General features: G+C 42.2%; 1 protein-coding gene across 2 annotated transcripts in view; it reads left to right on the top strand.

The window, feature by feature from the left end:
- The window catches only part of RMDN1 (regulator of microtubule dynamics 1), a 33,269-nt gene continuing 16,887 nt past the window's right edge, over window positions 2,586-18,967 (top strand). The window contains exon 1 of one of the 2 annotated variants that reach the window (XM_005689265.3): window positions 2,586-2,789. In XM_005689265.3, the coding sequence (XP_005689322.1) occupies window positions 2,661-2,789 (129 nt within the window). In that variant the 5' untranslated portion in view covers window positions 2,586-2,660. The remainder of the gene's footprint in view (window positions 2,790-18,967) is intronic. The other variant, XM_005689264.2, reaches the window with a different exon arrangement.

The following is an 18,967-nucleotide window of genomic DNA, read 5'->3' as shown; positions in this document are numbered from 1 at the left end:
GATAGAAATATCCCAGACTTGAGGAGACTAAAGAAACAAATTAAATACAAGTAATCAGGATTTGATCTGAGTTGGGGAAAAATTGTTACTATGAAGGACAGCATTGGGACAGTAAGCAGATCTTGTATAGTAAACAATAATATTCTGTCTACTTTGATTTCCTGAATTTGATCATTGTACTGGGACTAAACTGCAATGCAGGAGACAGTGGTTTGATTCCTGGGTGGGGAAGATCTGCTGGAGAAGGGATAGATTACCCACTCCAGTATTATTGAGCTTCCCTGGTAGCTCAGATGGTAAAGAATCTGCCTGCAATGTGGGAGACCTGGGTTTGATCCCTGGGTTGAGAAGCTCCCCTGGAGAAGGGAAAGGCTACCCACTCAAGTATTCTGGCCTGGGAAATTCCATGGACTGTATAGTCCATGGGGTTGCAAAGAGTCGGAAACGACTGAGAGACCTTCACTTCACTTCACTAGGACTAAATAAGAGAATGTCCTTGTTTCTGGGTTTGAAGAGTCATGATATGTGTAATCTACTCTTTTTTTTTTTTTTGTAATCTACTCTTAACAAGTTCAATAATAGAAAATAACAGGAATATAATATGCATGTTATACATAAGATATTTAAACAAAGATAATGTAACAAAATGTTAATAATGGATGAATTTAGGTGAAGAAAATATGAGATTTCTTGCAACTTTTCTAATGATCTAGATTTTTTTTTCAAAATAAAAGATCTAATTAAAATTTTAACTCTGGTTTAAATATCAGAAAGTCAATCTCAGGATTATGATGGTATTCAGTGGTAAAAGCCTATTATTCAGCAATATTGAGAAAGCTACCAGTAGAAAACTTTTTTTTTTTAAGAAAGTAAATTGTGAAGAGGACCTGTATATCTTTTACAAAATACTTTAAAAATAAACACAATAGGGATGTCACTGATATAATCCTGAAGAAATGTGGTTGATCAAATGGTGGAAGGAGAAATTACATAGAAGAAGCTTTGAACTTGTTGTTAGAAAACATGAATTCAACTCTTCTAGCATTGTTTGCTAGTCTTTCCTGATGGCTCCATGATAAACAATCTGCCTGACAATGCAGGAGACACAGGAGATGGGAGTTAGATCCCTGGGTTGGGAAAATCCCCTAGAAGGGGGAAATGGCAACCCACTCCAGTATTCTTGCCTGAAAAATCTCATGGACAGGGGAGCCTGGTGGCTTACAGTCCATGGGGTTGCAAAGAGTTGGACAGGAATGAGCAACGACCAACCAATATTTACCAGCTATGTATCCTTGAATAATAAAACTCTTTAAGCTATAGCTCACCTGTTTATTAATTTTGGATACCACTTCACAAGGTAGTTGGGAAGATCAAATGAAATGAAAGTGAAGTCGCTCAGTCGTGTCCGACTCTTTGCGACCCCATGGACTGTAGACTACCAGGCTCCTCCGTCCATGGGATTCTCCAGGCAAGAGTACTGGAGTGGGTTGCCATTTCCTTCTCCAGGAGATCTTCCCAGCCCAGGGATCGAACCCGGGTCTCCCACACTCCAGGCAGACGCTTTACCATCTGAGCTACCAGGGAAGACTAATGAAATGAAAGTGTGTGTTAATTCACTACGTAGTATTAAGAGTACTATACAAGTGTAACCTTAATTTAAAAAAAGAAAACAACCTGTAACTATCTTCCCTTATTGCCCATAAAATTTTTTCATCAGTTCAGTTCAGTTCAGTCGCTATATATATGATCCATATACTAGGTTTTCAGCCTGTATTTTCTCTCACATCGACTCTGAGGTAGGTTCAAAACCTCTTCTTTCCCTCCAAAAGAATTGTGGTCCAGTGAGAAGCAAGGCCCACAGTACTGAATATTTTGAGGGAAGCCAGGGGTTTCATACCATACAATCCAAAGCATACAACGGCCATTAACCTTCTGCCCAAAGGCTTCCTCTCTCTAGTCCTTCTTACTGGATCAGTGTGGGCTGGACATTGTTTATTCGGCTAAGCCCCTTGTTAGGTGCAGATTGTGGACTCTTAGATGCAACATGTGGGATCAGTTCCCTGATCAGGGATGGAACCCAGGCCCCCTAAGTTGGAAGTATGGAGTCTTAGCCACTGGACCACCAGGGAAGTCCCTAGGCTGGTCATTCTTGGTCTCTGGCTTCTCTCTGACATCCTCCTCCTCCTTCATTCTTTCCTTTACATAGAACAGTTTAATCCTCCTAAGCACTGATTTCCTTAACGGACCCTCCAGTACCAGCATTCTCCCCACCTCTGGAAGCAGCAGAGATGTTTTTTTTAAAATCGTTTTTTATTTGCATACATAAACTATGGAATGCTGATCTGCCCTTGTGCCAAAGCCAAGACAGATTCCTAGGATGGGTAGAAGTCTGCAGCCAGAAAGGCACTATCTTCCGGGCCGCACCCCAGCGCGCTCACGGGCGAGAAACTACTACGTCCCACCCAATTGGGCATTTCCCGCCCGCGGGCGCAGTGCGCCGGAAGATGCCGCGCGGAACCGGAAGCAGGCGTGAAACCGGAAGCAGGCGTGAAACCGGAAGTGGGCAGGCGCGACTCCCTCTGGAGAGGCGAAACGCCTTTAGCTCCGCCTCGCTCCTTGCGGCGGAAGAGGTTAAAGGTCAGCCCTGCGAGTTATACAACATGGCGCTAGCCGCGCGCCCGTGGCGCCTTCTCCCTGTGGGATGTAGTGCGGCCCGGGGACTTCGACTTCCGGCAGGTGCTGCCGGCAGCCGGGGGCAGCGCATTCCTTGGCGACTCGGCGCCTCTGAGGTACCTTCGCCGCCCCAGCTCTCCCGCTTTCCTCCCCCAGCGACCGTTCTCCGGCGGCGCCTTCCTTCTTGAGGCCCGGGGCCCCCGCGTGGATCTCGGGGCCGTGCGCCTGGAGCACTCCCGTGGCCGTGAGGGATGTAGGTCCTCCCTTTTGGGCAAGCCTGCTTTCCTCGCTGAAAACCGGGGTCGGAGGAGGAGCGAGGGCCCGGGAGAACCTGCTCCTGCCTGTCTCCTGTGTGAATACCTGGGGGACAGTGGGGAGAAAGACCTTGACCGCCGTGAGATGCTTTTCCCTTTCAGTGATGGCCCGATACGGTGACGGCTCCTGAGGCTGTCAATCTGTCGGACCTGGGAAAGCTTGCGGTGTGATTCTGAAAATTACTGCGACTCAGACTTTTTTGCTATGTAGGTTTAAAAAATTATTTTCGAGTTTCTTGCTTCATCTGCATAATGTTAAGGAAGGATGTTGGGATGGATTGTCATCCCAGTTTTGGCATTTCTGTTAGACTGGTCTTGGTTTGTGTAATCTCTGAAACAGGGTGGAAGGGTGAGGTTGCGCTTTGGGTATGTATCGTTTGGAACTAGAGGCTTCATTATTTTAAATACACATTTTTGATTGCCTGGTATGTTCAGAGTTCTGAGGTGAGGGAGGGATGAATGACCGTAAGGATGGATCCCTTTCCTTGGAAGAGCTTATAGCCACATGGGTTGATGTTTCATGATGTGAACAGAGGAATGGGAGGAGTATTCAGTTCAGTCGCTCTGTCATGTCCTTCTCTTTGCGACCCAATGAACCACAGCATGCGAGGCCTCCCTGTCCATCACCAACTCCCAGAGTCCACCCAAATTCATATCTATTGAGTTGATGATGCCATCCAAACATCCCATCCTCCATTGTCCCCTTCTCCTGCCCTCAATCTTTCCCAGCATCAGGGTCTTTTCCAGTGAGTCAACTCTTCGCATCAGGTGGCTGAAGTATTGGAACTTCAGCTTCAACATCAGTCCTTCCAGTGAACACCCAGGACTGATCTCCTTTAGGATGGAATGGTTGGATCTCCTTGTAGTCCAAGTGTCTTCTCCAACACCATAGTTCAAAAGCAGCAATTCTTCCATGCTCAGCTTTCTTTATAGTCCAACTCTCACATCCATACATGACCACTGGAAAAACCATAGCCTTGACTAGACAGACCTTTGTTGACAAAGTAATGTCTCTGCTTTTTACTATGCTGTCTATGTTGGTCATAACTTTCCTTCCAAGGAGTAAGCGTCTTTTAATTTCATGGCTGCAGTCACCATCTGCAGTGATTTTGGAGCCCAGAAAAATTAACTCAGCCACTGTTTCCATGGTTTCCCCATCTATTTGCCATGAAGTGATGGGACCAGATGCCATGATCTTAGTTTTCTGAATGTTGAGCTTTAAACCAACTTTTCACTCTCCTCACTCTTCTCTTTCACTTTCATCAGGAGGAGTATTAAGTATGACATTAGCCTCAAGTTTCCAAATTAGAGCTTTGGTGAGTTAAAAATTCCATTTTAGTGAAATGATCATAGTATAGATAATAACAGCTAACATTTGTTGAACCATTACTATAGCCAGGCATTATGTGTTAAACATTACCTGATTTGTTTACTGAAATGTTTCCATGCACTTTATGAATTAAGAACGGCTATATCGTGTCTTTTTGATAATGGCCATTCTAACAGGTATGAGGTGAGATTTCATTATGGTCTTAATCTGCTTCCACCCGGTGATTAGTGATGTTGAATACCTTTTCATGTACCTATTGGCTGTCTGTAAATCTTTGGAAAAATGTCTCTTCAGATCCTCTGCTCATTTTTTTTTTAAATGGCTGATTTTTTATTTTGTTTCGCTGTTGCATTTTATCAGTTCTTAATATATTTTAGTTACTAACCCCCCATCAGATATATGATTTGCACATATTTTTTTCACTTTCACTAGGTTGCCGTTTCATTTTGTTCATTGCTTCCTTTGCTGTGCAGAAATTCTTTTAGTTTGATGAAATCCCACTTACTTTTTTTTTGCTTTTGTTGTCTTTGTTTTTGGTGTCATTCAGTCATAGCCAAAATCAGTGTCATGGAGCTTATCTTTATGTTTCTTTCTAGGAGTTTCAGGTCTTAACATGAAGTCTTTAATTCATTTTGAGCTCATTTCTGTGTATAGAGTAAGGAAGTGGTCCAGTTTCATTCTTTTGCATGTGGTTGTCCAGTTTTCCCAGCACCATGGAGACTGTCCTTTCCCCATTATATATCCTTGACAGTAATTAACTGGCAACGTAGGCATGGGGTTATTTCCAGGCTCTCAATTCTGTTTCATTGGTCTATGTGTCTGTTTTTTATGTGAATACCATACTAGTTTGATCACTAATTTAGTTTGAAATCAGGAAGCATGATGCCTTCGATTTGCTCTTTTTTTTCTCTAGATTGTTTTGGCTATTTGGGATTTTTTATAATTCATACAAATTTTAGGATTATTTGTTCTATTTCTGTGAAAAACACCATTGGAATTTTGATAGGGATTTTATTAAACCTGCAGATTGCTTTGGGTGGTATGGGCCTTTTAACGATATTAATTCCTCTAAGCCATGAACGTGGAATGTCTTTCCATTACACTCTCTCAAGTTTCTTTCATCAGTCTTATAGTTTTCAGTGTACAGGTCTTTCACCCGCTTGGTTAAATTTATTATTCCTAGATATTATTCTCTTTGCTGTAATCATAAATGGGATTGTTTTCTTAATTTCTCTTTTTGGTAGTTTGTTATTAGTATATAAAAACAGTATATTCTTGTATATTGATTTTGTATGCTACAACTTTACTGAATGTATATGTTATTTCTAATGGTCTTTTGATGGAGTCTTTAGGGTTTTCTGTGTGTACTATTATGTCATCTGCAGATACTGATAGTTTTATTTCTTTTTTTTTTTTCTTTCTTGCCTAATTGTTCTGGCTGAAATTTTCAATACTATACTGAATAAAAGTGGCAAGAGAGGGTATCCTTGTCTTGGTTCTCATGTTAGAGGAAAAACTTCTGACTTAACGATACACTGTAATGTTGACTATGAGCTTGTCATTTATGGCTTTTATTATGTTGAAGTACATTCCCTCTGTGCCCACATTATTCAGAATTTTATCTTAAGTAGACACTGTATTTTGTCAAATGCTTTTTCTGCGTCTATTGATGATCATACGGTTTTGGGCATTCATTTTGTTAATGTGGTATATCAGATTGATTTGCAGATGTTACCTTTCTTGTATCCTTAAAATAAATCCAACTTGATCTTGGCTTATGATTCTTTTAAGGTATTGTTGAATTTCATTTCCTAATTTTGTTGAAGATTCTTGCATCTATGTTCATCAGGAACATTGGCTTGTACTTTTTTGTTTTTTAATGTTCTTGTCTGTCTTTGGTATTATGGTAATGCTAGCCTCATAAAAAGAGTTTGGCAGTTTTTCCTTTTCAACTTTTGAAAGAATTTGAGAAGGATTGGTATTCATTCCTTAAATGATAGAATTCACCAGTGAATCCATCTAGTCCTAGGCTGTTTTTTGTTGAGAGGCTTTTGATTACTGACTCAATTGTCTTAAATAGTCTGTTCAAAAAAAATTTTTTTTATGATACAGTCTTGACAAGTTTGCTAGTAGGAATTGATCTATTTTTTGTAGATTCAAATTGTTGGTGTGTAATTTTTCATAGTAATCTCTTATGGCACTTTGTACTTCTGTTGTATTGGTGATCATCATCAGTTTGCATGGAATAACGCAACTTTTTTTTTTTTTAAACTTTTACAATGCTGTTTGTTTCACTTTGTGAGTCATAGGATTTTGTTAGAGCCCAGAGGGTTGGCCAGGCCTCCTTGAATTCAAGAATTCCAAGACCCACTCCCTTTCTTATCTAAAGTGCTGCCTAACTTACTGTGCTTGCAGGCAAGCATGGAATCGGAGCAGTGTCCAGGCAGGTCAGAAGCAGGTCAGAGGTCTGCTCTGCTGCTTCTGAAGCCAAAAATAAAAAATTCACAAGGTTTTTTTTAAAAAAATTCCTAACAATCTATTCATCCACTCTCTGTCTTTTGATTGGGGAATTTGGTCTATTTAATTTTAAACTAATTATTGATAGCTATGGCTCAGACGGGCTTCCCACGTGGCTCTAGTGGTAAAGGACCTGCCTGCCAGTGCAGGAGATGTTAGAGATATGGGTTCGATCCCTGGGTCAGGAAGATCCTCTGGAGGAGGGCATGGCAACCCACTCCAGTATTCTTGCTTGCAGAATCCTCATTGACCAAGGAGTCTGGCAGGCTGCAGTCCATACGGTCACACAGAGTTGGGCATGACTGAAGTGACTTAGCATTCATATGTGCATGGTTCAGACAGTAAAGAATCTGCCTGCAATGCACAAGACCTGGGTTTGATCTGTGTGTTGGGAGGATCCCCTGGAGAAGGAAATGGTAACCCACTCCAGAATGCTTGCCTGGAGAGTCCCATGGGCCGAATTCCAATAACATGGCTTGCTACAGTCTATGGGATTGTAAAGAATCAGATGTGACTTAGTGACTAACTCTTATTTATTGCCATTTTCTTAAATTTTTTTTAGTTGTTTGTAATTGCTTTGTTTCTTCTTCTTTTGTTGTCTTCCTTTGTGATTTATTTTTTGAAATAGAAGGCTTATATTCCTTTATCTTTCTCTTTGGTGTATCTCCTATAGGTTTTTGCTTTGTGGTTACCATAAAGCTTACATAAAACATTTTAGAGCTTTAACAGCCTATTTTAAGTTGATAGTAACTTAGGTTTGAATGGTTTCTAAAGCTGTAAGTTTTGGTGCTCCCTGCTCCCACGTTTTATGTTTTTGGTATCACAATATATTTTTTTTATCTTTTGTGTTTGTTAACAAATTATTGTACTTACTGTTACTACTTTTGTCTTTTAAATTTCATACTAGCTTTATAAGCAATTAACTCCCCATCTTTATAACATTAGAGTTTCCGAATTTTCGTCTATGTGAGATTTATACTTTCATGTGTTTTCTTGTTATTCGTCAGCACTTTTTCATTTCAAATTAAGTCCCTTTAAGGTTTCTTGTAAGACCATTCTAGTGATGATAAACTTCTTTAAGTTTTACTTGTCTGGAAAACTGAATCTCTGCCTCAATTCTAAAGGGCAACTTTCTAGGTAGAGTGTTCTTATTTGGCAGTTTTTCCCTTCAGCATTTTGAATATATTCTGTCTCTCTGTCTCCCTTTGGCCTGTAGAGTTTCTGCTGAAGTACCTGCTGGTAACTCTTGCGGGGCAGGGTCGGGGACTCCCTTGTGTGTAAAAGGTTGCTTTTCTCTTGCTGCTTTTTAGGCCTCCTGCTTGGTGCGTCACTTCCGTTTTCATGTGTCTTGGTGTGGGTCTCTTTGGATTCATCTTTTTTTTTTTTTTTAATTGCCTGGGTTTCCTGGATCTGGATACTTGTTTTTTTCTCTAGGTAAAAGAAGTTTTCAGCCACTATTCATTCAAATAAGTTTTATGTCCTCCTTCTCCTTCTGGGATACCTATAATACAGAGATGGGTCTGCTTGATGTTGTCCCTAAGTCCCTTAAGTTATCTTCACTCTTCTGTGTTCCTGTTTTCCCCTTTGTGCTTCTCTGATTAGATGAGTTCCATTGCACTGCCTTTGAGTTCGCTGATACCTTCTTCCATTCTTCCAGTCTACTGTTGAAACCCTCTGTTGTATTTTTCAGTTTAGTTATTATATTCTTCAGATCTCTGATTTCTGTTTGCTGCTTTCTTACATTTTCTTTTCCTTTGTTGAAATTCTGAAGTTGTTCATCTGTTTTTCCCCTGAGCTCAGTGAGCATCTTTGTGGCTTATTTTGTACACTGTCAGATAAATCCCTGTTTTCCATTTCATTAAGGTCTTTTTCTGAGGCCTTATGATTGGAGAGGATTACAGCTGGTCCTTATGTGTGTTTAATTAGCAACCTTCCCCTTAGGCCTAGCTTTGAGGATAAACTAATAGGCCTCTGTCATAGAAAGGCTGGAAGTGTGGTCTGTTTTCTCTGTACAGTAAATCCTCTACAAATGAGCGAACTCCATTCTGAGAGAACATTCATAAGTCCAGTTTGTTCCTAAGTCCAGCAAAGTTGGCCTAGGTATCTAACTAGCACAGTCTTGTACTGTGTTGGCTGTATAGTATTATCCTGTAATAGGTTTATAATACTTTTCACACAAATAATACATTTAAAAAGTTGTTAAAAATAAAACATCTGTAATCTTATGGTATTTTACTTTGAAAAGTACAGTAGTACAGTACCGAAGCTGACATATGGGGGCTGGCATTGAGTGAACAGGCAAGAAGAGTTCCTGACTGGAGGAAGGAGAAAAGGTGGACGATAGTAGAGCTAATAGGAGCAGAAAATATTAAGAAGAGGTGGCAAGAACACACAGAAGAACTGTACAAAAAAGCTCTTAATTACACAGACAACCACAGTGGTGTGATCACTCTCCTAGAGCCAAACGTCGTGGAGTGTGAAGTCAAGTGGGCCTTAAGAAGCATCGCTGTGAACAAAGCTAGTGAAGGTGGTGGATTTCCAGCTGAGCTATTTCAAATCCTAAAAGATGATGCTTTTAGAGTGCTTCACTCAATATGCCAGCAAATTTGGAAAAATCAGCAGTGGCCACAGGACTGGAAAAGGTCAGTTTTCATTCCAGTCCTAAAGAAGGGCAATGCCAAAAAATGTTCAAACTGCTGCATAAATGCACTCATTTCACGTGCTAGCAAGGTCATGCTCAAATCCGTCAAGCCAGGCTTCAACAGTATGTGAACCAAGAACTTCCAAATGTGCGGGCTAGATTTAGAAAAGGCAGAGGAATGAGAGATTGAATGGCCAACATTCGTTGAATCATAGAAAAAGCAGAGTTGCAGAGAGACATCTACTTCTGCTTCATTGACTACACTAAAGCCTTTGACTCTGTGGATCACATCAAACTGGAAAATTCTTAGAGAGATGGAAATAACAGACCACCTTATCTGCCTCCTAAGAAACTTGTGTGCAGGTCAAGAAGCAACAGTTAGAACCTGACATGGAACAACAGAATGGTTCCAAATTGGGAAAGGAGGTACATCAAGGCTGTATATTGTCACCCTGCTTAATTAACTCACATTCAGAGTACAACATGGGAAATGCTGGGATGGATGAAGCACAAGCTGGGATCAAGATTGCTGGGAGAAAATATCAATAACCTCAGCTATGCAGAGGATACCACCCTTATGGCAAAGCAAAGAGGAACTAAAGAGCCTCTTGATGGAGGTGAAAGAGGAGAGTGAAAAAGCTGGCTTAAGACTCAACATTAATAAAATGAAGATCACGGCATCTCGTCTGATCACTTCATGGCAAATAGATGGGAAAACAATGGAAACAGTGACAGACTTTGTTTCCCAGGGCTGCAAAATCCCCGCAGATGGTGACTGTAGCCATGAAATTAAAAGAGACTTGCTCCTCGGAAGAAAAGATGTGACAAACCCAGACAGCGTATGAAAAAGCAGAGACATTACTTTGCTGACAGAGGTCCATAAAATCAAAGCTATGGTTTTTCCAGTAGTCATGCATATGTGAGAGTTGGACCATAAAGAAGGCTGAGCGCCAAAGAATTAATGCTTTTGAACTGTGGTGTTGGAGAAGACTTTGAAAGTCCGTTGGACTGCAAGGAGTTCAAACCAGTCAATCGTAAAGGAAATTAATTCTGAATATTCATTGGAAGGAGTGCTGCTGAAGCTCCAGTACTTTGACCGCCTATGCAAAGAGCTGACTCATTAGAAAAGACCCTGATGCAGGAAAGATTGAAGGCAGGAGAAGGGGACGACAGAGGACGAGATGTTTGGATGCCATCACTGACTCAGTGGACATGAACTTGAGCATGCTCTGGGAGATGGTGGAGGACAGGAAAGCCTGGTGTGCTGCGGTCCTTGGGTTTGCGACTGAGTGACTGAACAGCCCAAGTAGAGCTGAAGGGTCATCAGCAAAGGGACAGAGGGCAAGTTGCAATATGACTCACACCTGATGTTGATGTTGCTGTTCTGGTTCCTTGCTGGATTCTATTCTACCCACCCTCTTGATAAAACGATCCAGTGCTGTCTGAGTAGTAGGTCTTTTTCTTCTTATCATAGATGACACGATAGCACTGGACTGCATTCTGATGGCTCTTGCAGCCTTTGTGTACCATTCTGCACTCAGGTCCGGTGCCTCAGAAACTAACAGTGCCTCCTCAAATAAAGAAAATGCCCTTGCCGTTTCCTGCGCCATGAATCTCTTTGGTTCTTTAGTTACTTCTTTCACTTGTCTTTCTTCATCCTTTCTCTGGGCCTCCAGTTCCATCAGATCGTCAATAGTAAGCTCCTCACGTTGCACAGCCATGAGTTCAGTTAAGAAATCCTTTTTGCAGATCTAGTTCCAGCTTCTTGCTGAGGGTCACTAAGTTGCTGAAGACCTCTTTGGACTCCTCATCCACTTTCTCAAATCCAAGAAAATCGTGAACAAACTGAGAAAATTGTGAACAGACTGTGTGCTTGTTTCAAGTCTCATTCATGGTGATGGCCATAACCTCACACCAAGCAAAGTCAATGTTTTTTAATGCCTTGTAAATGTTACAGTCCTTCCAAAATTGTTACAAGGTTGTTCCTGATTCGATAAAGTATGACATGAATAATATTTCTTGAAAGTCACTCTTAACATGAGTTAGATGAGCAATGAAGTATTTCGTGGCAGATGCAGTACATGGAATGAAAGTCGTCCATGAATAGGGTATGACATCGAGCGTTGTTGAGCGGCAAAAGCTTGTGGAATGGGGCATCCTTTTCCAAGCAGTATTTCTCTACCTCCAGGATAGAGTGGTGGAAAAACAAGTCCTGGAACATGGCCTGTGTAACCCAAGTTTTGGGGTTACTCTTCCACACAACAGGAAGAGAGCCCTTGGCTATGTTTTCAGTGGCTCTTGGGCTCTCTGAATGATAAACCAAGGAAGGCTTCAGCTTCATGTCACCTAAACATTGCCACTGCACAACAGAGTTAGCCTGTCCTTTGTTGCTATATATAGACTTCCCTGGTGGCTCAGACGGTAAAGCGTCCACCTACAATGCGCAAGACCTGGGTTCAATCCCTGGGTTGGGAAGATACTCTGGAGAAGGAAATGGCAACCCACTCCAGTACTCTTGCCTGGAAAGTCCCACAGATGGAAGAGCCTGGTAGGCTACAGTCCGTGGGGTCCCAAAGAGTCAGACACAACTGAGCAACTTCACCTTACCTTTGATGCTGTATAGCCTGACATCATTTTTTCTCCATACTGATATAACTTCAGTCTAGCATCCTCTCAAGTACAGGCTTGTCTCATCCTCGTTAAAAACCTGCTTGAGTAAATACGTACCTTCATCAATAATTTCTCAGAGCATTTCAGGAAATTCCTGGGCAGCTACTCTATCTGCACTCACTGCCTCACCACTTAATTTTACGTTGTGAAATTTGGCTCTAGCCTTGAACTGATGAAACCAGCCATGGCTGGCATTAAGAGATGCGTCCTCTGATTCTTCGCTGTGTTTCTGCTTCAAGTCTTCATAAAGGGTTTTAGCTTTCTCTTGCATCAGTGTTAAGCTTAGCGGGACTCAAGGCTGATGCTGATCCTGCATCCACAAACCAAGCAGTTTCTCCGTCTTCCCCATCACTCTCTGAGCTTCCCCATCACTCTCTGAGCTTCCCCATCACTCTCTGAGCTTCCCCATCACTCTCTGAGCTTCCCCATCACTCTCTGAGCTTCCCCATCACTCTCTGAGCTTCCCCATCACTCTCTGAGCTTCCCCATCACTCTCTGAGCTTCTTTGGTGTTGCTCTTGACATCATTGACAGCAGACCTCGTGTGTTCTCTGATCTTGTTCTTTAGAATCCTGCTGCTTTTTTAAAATCGTGTGGAATGATTCATGTTTTAAGAACAAGCAATGTCTCCTATCTTTTTGGCTTGCTCCCCTCTCAATTATTTTCACTTTTGTTTCTATCGTTACTGTTTCTTAGCAGTACCAGCTACTTGACTGCCACTTTTACACTTGCTTCCAAGCATCCTGGGCCTGAAATAAAGATACCGTACTACTGTGCTCGGTATAGTACTCGACAGTAAAATGCACAAAAGCACAGCCACTTACAGAGGATGCACGCAGGTGACAGTGTACTCTAGACATGTGAACTAACCTAGGTGATTAGGAGGAGAGTGCACGTTCACGTCTTTGAAAGTTTGCTCCTTGAAGGTTCACATATAGAGGACTTAACTGTGCTGTGCCCTGGGGGTTAGGGAGGCTAGCCACTGTAGAACTGTTTTTCTGTTTGTTACAGGTCTGTGAAACTCATGAACGTAAGCCTCATTGGCCATCAGAGTCAAGAGAACCAGGAGCGTCCCCTGGTGGGAGCTGCGCAGACTGGAGCACCAAGTGAAAGTGTCAGTCGCTCAGTCGGCCCGACTCTTTGTGACCCCAGGGACTGCAGCCCGCCAGACTCACCTGTGCATGGGGATTCTCCAGGCAGGAACACTGCAGTGGGTTGTCATTGCCTTCTCCAGGGGATCGTCCTGACCCAGGGATCGAACTTGGGTCCCCTGCACTGCAGGCAGATCCTTTACTGTCCGAGCCACCAGTGAAAGTGAAGTCGCTTAGTCGTGTCCAGCTCTTTGCGAACCCATACATTGTAGCCTACCAGGCTCCTCTGTCCATGGGATTTTCCAGGCAAGAGTACTGGAGTTGGGTGGCCATTGCCTTCTCCAGGGGATCTTTCTGACCCAGGGATTGAACCTGGGTCTCTCGTGTTGCAGGCAGAGGCTTTCTGTCTGAGCCTCCAGGGAGGCCCTTTCAGTATGCACAGGGACTTGGGGGAGATACTGGTTACCTGCAGCGTGGCCAAGGGAGAGTGTGGTGACATGCCTGGCCCCTGAGTTCTCTGAAGTGGTTACTCTAGGCCCCTAGACATGTGTTAAATTAGATGTCTGCTCCTCAGGCTGAAGTTTTAACGTAAGCCGATACGACTCTTCCACGGAAAGGCTGCCTGCCTCTGTGCTGGACTCAGGGGTAGGTGAGCTTGAGTGAGCCCTTAGGAGCCGCTTCTCAGTGCACTGAGTCTTCTGCGTGTCCTAGACCCGCGCTCCATTGCCTTTCTAAGCCAGGTACTTGGAGCGCTCACTTCTCAGGTATAGGTCTTTTAAGTTGGGGTGCCCATTGTGGGGTTCAAACCCTTCATTCCTCAGAGAGCAGCTCACGGTTGTGAGTTGCCTCCCTCCTCACCAAAACTGTGGTTTGTGGGAAAATTTTGTCTCAGTCTTTCCTACCTGTTTTGAAGTGGGTTTTTCTACCTTTGCCTGATAGGAAGGAGTCACTCAGCTAGTTTGGGCATTTCTTTCAGAGGAAGAAACCTTTCCTTTCTTTACTAACTGTAGCTATAGGTCTAGTGTGTCTGTGTGAGAGGTGTGTTTAGCATCCTCCTAGGTTGCCATCTTGAACTAGGACCCAGTGGGGACTATTTTCAAGGCTGCTTACCACAACTAAATTCTGAAAACCTTGTAGACCATGTTAAGTATTTATTTTATTCTAAAGGTTATAGGGAACTCTGAAAGACGTTTAAACAGAGAATTCATAAGCTCAGATTTGAATTAAAAAATAACTGTCCAGTGTCAAGAGTAGGTAGGCTAGCATGGATGCTGGAAATTAAATAAAAGATCCCCTCAGAGGATGAGTATGCTGTGGTGGTTTGAACTCCAGTGGTAGCCTTGGAATTGGAAATAAGTGGACGCCATAAAAGGATGTCAGTGATGTGAACTCTGTGTACCTGAAAGATAGCTTTGATGAGGGAGTTCAAAGGAAGAGGTCAAGGGTGATTCTCCGGGTTCTGTCTGCTCCAGTAGTGTGGATGGTGGTGCTGTTTCCTGGGACAGGACCAAAGGGAACAATTTAAATCCAGCGTTTAAGAGGAGGAGGAGGAGCTGACCAGAAGTTTGAAAAAAGCAGGAGATGAAGGTGAAACATTGTTTCCATCTAGTGATGAATCTGGAGTTTTTAATTCCTTCTGGCTTGAAAACAGGATAAGCAACAATGAAGAAAAGACATGTCTAAGAGATAGCTGGCTTCTTTTGTTCAACGTTTTTTTTCAACACATATTTTTCAGAATTCATTGTATGAAAGACATTGTGTTGAGTAATGCCTAATGTTCGAGGTGAAATGGCAAATTCTAGCTCAGACAGTCTCACAAGTTGTTAGCATCTCAGAGGTGTCACAAAGTTCTGATTCTTTCAGTTGACTATTTGAGTTCTAGAAACATGATTTTTGTTTACTTTCCCGGAAGTGAGCAGAGAGCTCATTCACCTTAACCAAACTGATGTCAAAGTTCCACTGGTCAGCTGTCATGTCATTAAGGTAGAATAAGGAATAGAAATGCCAGCTGCCCAACAGTGTTTTTTCTCCCCTCTAAGAAAGCCAGGATATTGTTTACTGAGCATCGTATCAGCAGGGGCGCCAGACACCCTACATATATGGTTTCCTCAAGCTGTACTAATCGGTGCAGTCTTTTCTTCTGCGTGATACACCTGCCAGAACAGTAGGTGAACCTGGGGGCTTACTGGAAATCTTAGTGTTTCTCCTCTCCTCCCTGTACCACCATCAGCAGGCACACGCCCACCCCATCTGCTGTGGTCCCGGCGCCTCTTGCTTCTCTTTGGTAACTGTGAGTAAACTCAGAACATTCAATGAAAGAATGTGACTGTGTCAAATTCGGTTTTACTGCTTTGCTGTTGGTTTGTTTGGAATCCAGTTGTATTTGGTATCTTGAATATTCAAGCTTAAGAAAGTAAATAAAGCACTCAGCAAACTGTAATATGTTGAATTCCTCATTCTTACCCTAGATACTTGTGAGAAGCTAAAATATGGTTCAGATTTGGGCTGTGAGGAAGTTTTGTTTGTTTTTTCAACTTGAGAAACTGTAAGCATGGAGTTGCCATTTCCCAAGAAGGGGAAAGCGAGGCTGGTGCTCGAGGCGCCTGCTAGGCTGTATGCGGCTGTAAACGTTTGGGCAGGTGCATGTATGATTCTGAAGTTAGGAGGAGACCTCTCGGCTTTATTAAATTTGCATATTTTTGGCATGTTGATGGCATTTAAAGCCATAAACCAAAATGATGTGAATAGAGGAGCGAAGCTCCGGGATTTAGCGCAGGACACACCTGGGCAGTGAGGTTTTGGAGATGAGGAACCAACAAAAGAGAAGGGGCACCTGTTGAACAGGAGTGAATTCAGGAGAGTAGTGTTCTTAGAGCCAAGCGGAGAGTGTCTCAAGGGTGAGAGAACACAGCAAGTACTGAAGAAAAGGGGGCTGGATGAATCAGACATAAGGGGGCCATCCCTGGTGGTCCAGGGGTTAGGGATCCGCCTCCCGGTGCCGAGGACATGGGTTCGATCCCTGGTTGGGGACTGAGATCCCACATACTGAAGGGCAGCTGAGCCTGTGAGCCACAGCTCGAGAGGAGACTGGCACCACAGCAGAAGGTGCCACGTGCTGCAGCTCAGACCCAGCGCAGCCAAGGAGAGTTTAGGAAAGAAACACACGTGAGGAAACTTGGGGTTGATAGATGTGCTCGTTATCTTGATTGTAGGGTGGTCTTACAGGTTTACATGTATCCGTCACATATGATGCATGTTACACAGACGCAGTTTTTATATCACTTATTTCTCAATAAGTGAAGTTGCTCAGTCATGTCTGACTCTTTGCGACCCCATGGACTGTCCATGGGATTTTCTGGGCAAGCATACTGGAGTCGGTTGTCGTTTCCTTCTCCAGGAGATCTTCCCGACTCAGGGACTGAACCCGGGTCTCCCACTACAATGCTTTACTGTCTGAGCCACCAGGGAAGTCCAATTTCTCAATAAAGCAACGTTTTAAAAGGAAGGAGTGAACAGCTGTCAAATGCTTTTGATAGATCAAGTAAGATGAGAATTTTCTAGGAAATAGCATCCTTGCTTGCCTTAACTAGAATACTAGTCAGTGGAGTTGTGGGCATAGAAGTGTGATTTGTGTGAGTTCAAGAGAGAATGGGAAGAGAGGAAATAGAGACAGAGCTCCAGACAACTTTTAAAAAGAGTTTTGCTGAAAAGAGAATTTGAAAAATGAGATTTCAGGGAGATGTGAAGTCCAAAGGAAGCTTTTTGTCTTGTTTTTAAGAAGGGAACAGTTACAGCTTACAAAGCTAGGATAGCTTCTTTTTATATAAATGGTAATAAATTGACAAAAAGGAAAAAATAGATGCTATGTGAAAGGAAAAGTGTCATGGGAAAAGAGAAGAATTTCTGTAGTGATATCCATATATTCCTTTGCCATTGGTCTTGACAATTCTGCCCATAATTATGACAGTGAATTTCTAAATCTGTTTGGATATGCTTTTATTTTATTCATTGTTTATTTTATTTATTTTTATTTTTTTTATTTTTTTTTTTTTTACAAATTGAAAGCAAGTCTATTGAGATAAATATTGGACATCAATTGTATGAATCTTTAAGGCATAACTGCAGACATTCTTCAGACATTCTTCAAATTCATAGAATGACAACAAAGTATGGCTACGTACAATCCATTCGGTTTTATAAACCACTCATGAGTAACCTCACAAGCCATTGAAAACCAGATGACACTTTCAAATAGCTTTGATCTACAAACAAGGCTGTAAGACAGAAAGTTAAAATCGAAATACATGAACTAAATCCTCAATAGATATGAAAACATGCCATGGTAGTGAAGTCAATTCACATTAGTTATTAGGGCTTTCATGCACAGACTCATCTCCGATCGATGTGATCTCAATTCATATTTGGCAAAAAATACGAAAGCTGATCTTAACAGTCATATTAGTTTTCTTTGTACCCCTAAAAAGAAAAATGAACATGAAAAACTAAATTAAACTTGGAGACTCACATTTCCCAATCGGTATACAAAGCAACAGCATGTCAAACTTTCTCATTCACATATGCATTTCAATGAAATTCGATGAAATACCCCTAAATAAACACATACTGCCATGCCCAATGTTTCACGAGGCAGAAAACACTCAATGAATGAAACGGAGAGGGTAACAGCCAGGAAGGCCAGGGGTCTCCAAAGGGAGGAAATGGGGTGCAAGTGTCAGACAGTTGTTATCTGTCACTTCCGAGGCAGGAGGAAACAAGCTGTTATCTTTTTTCCCCTTCTCGATACAAATTGAAAAAGAGGTTTTCCCTTACAATTCTGTCTTGCTATAATGACACCTGGTTCCACCTGAACTTCACTTTTCTCATACTTTGAGCTGACCAAGGCATTTTTCTTATGGAAAGGTTTGCCTTAAGCTATGTGAATGTACCATGCATTTACCCGAGACTCTGTGTTCAAGTAGGTTCTGCCTAAAGGCTCAGAACTGACTTGACAAACCAATATGCGTTACTCATACATGGTTCTCCTGATCTATGTGAATGAAGCTACCCATCTGCTCATATCAATCGTTTCATGGCCCAGGATGACTCACCTGGTGCCACGGTCATCTCCATATATCTTGTGGGTGAGGGGTCTGCTGCCATTCCTTTCTCTAATGAGTAGACTGCTAGTAGCTAGATAACATCCAGCCAAAGATGAGTAGGGGGCACTCTTTCTGCCCCCTTCTGATGTCTATGTCAGAAGCTTTCTCTCTTTTATACTTTAATAAAACGTTGGGACACAAAAGCTCTGAGTGATCAAGCCTCCTCACTGGCCCCGGGTTGAATTCTTCCTCTAAGGAGCCCAAGAATTCAAGCATCTTTCATGGTTAGACAACAACCTTTCCAAACAATGGTCTTTTCCAAAAAAATGATGATAAGTGATGAGTATGGATATGCCTACGAATGAAATGGGACCCATATGTCAAACCACATACAAATATATCTTCCCACAACATACATAGAACACAACCAGGCCTTCATATGCATCGATGCTCCAACTATCAAGTCATACAAACATGGATGTAAAATATCACAATACATTCCAAAGTTTAAAAGTGATGGATATTGACTTTCGCCCACTGGTGCTTCTTTTTATGTCATCTCCATTCTATTAGCTATGACAATGAATCATGTGCTGTGCTAAGTCACTTACATCGTGTCCAACTCTTTGGGAT

The sequence above is a fragment of the Capra hircus genome, chromosome 14, assembly GCF_001704415.2.
Source record: "Capra hircus breed San Clemente chromosome 14, ASM170441v1, whole genome shotgun sequence".
NCBI lineage: Eukaryota > Metazoa > Chordata > Mammalia > Artiodactyla > Bovidae > Capra > Capra hircus.
The sequence above is the reverse complement of the archived record's forward strand: the minus strand, read 5'-3'. Positions and strand labels throughout refer to the sequence as shown.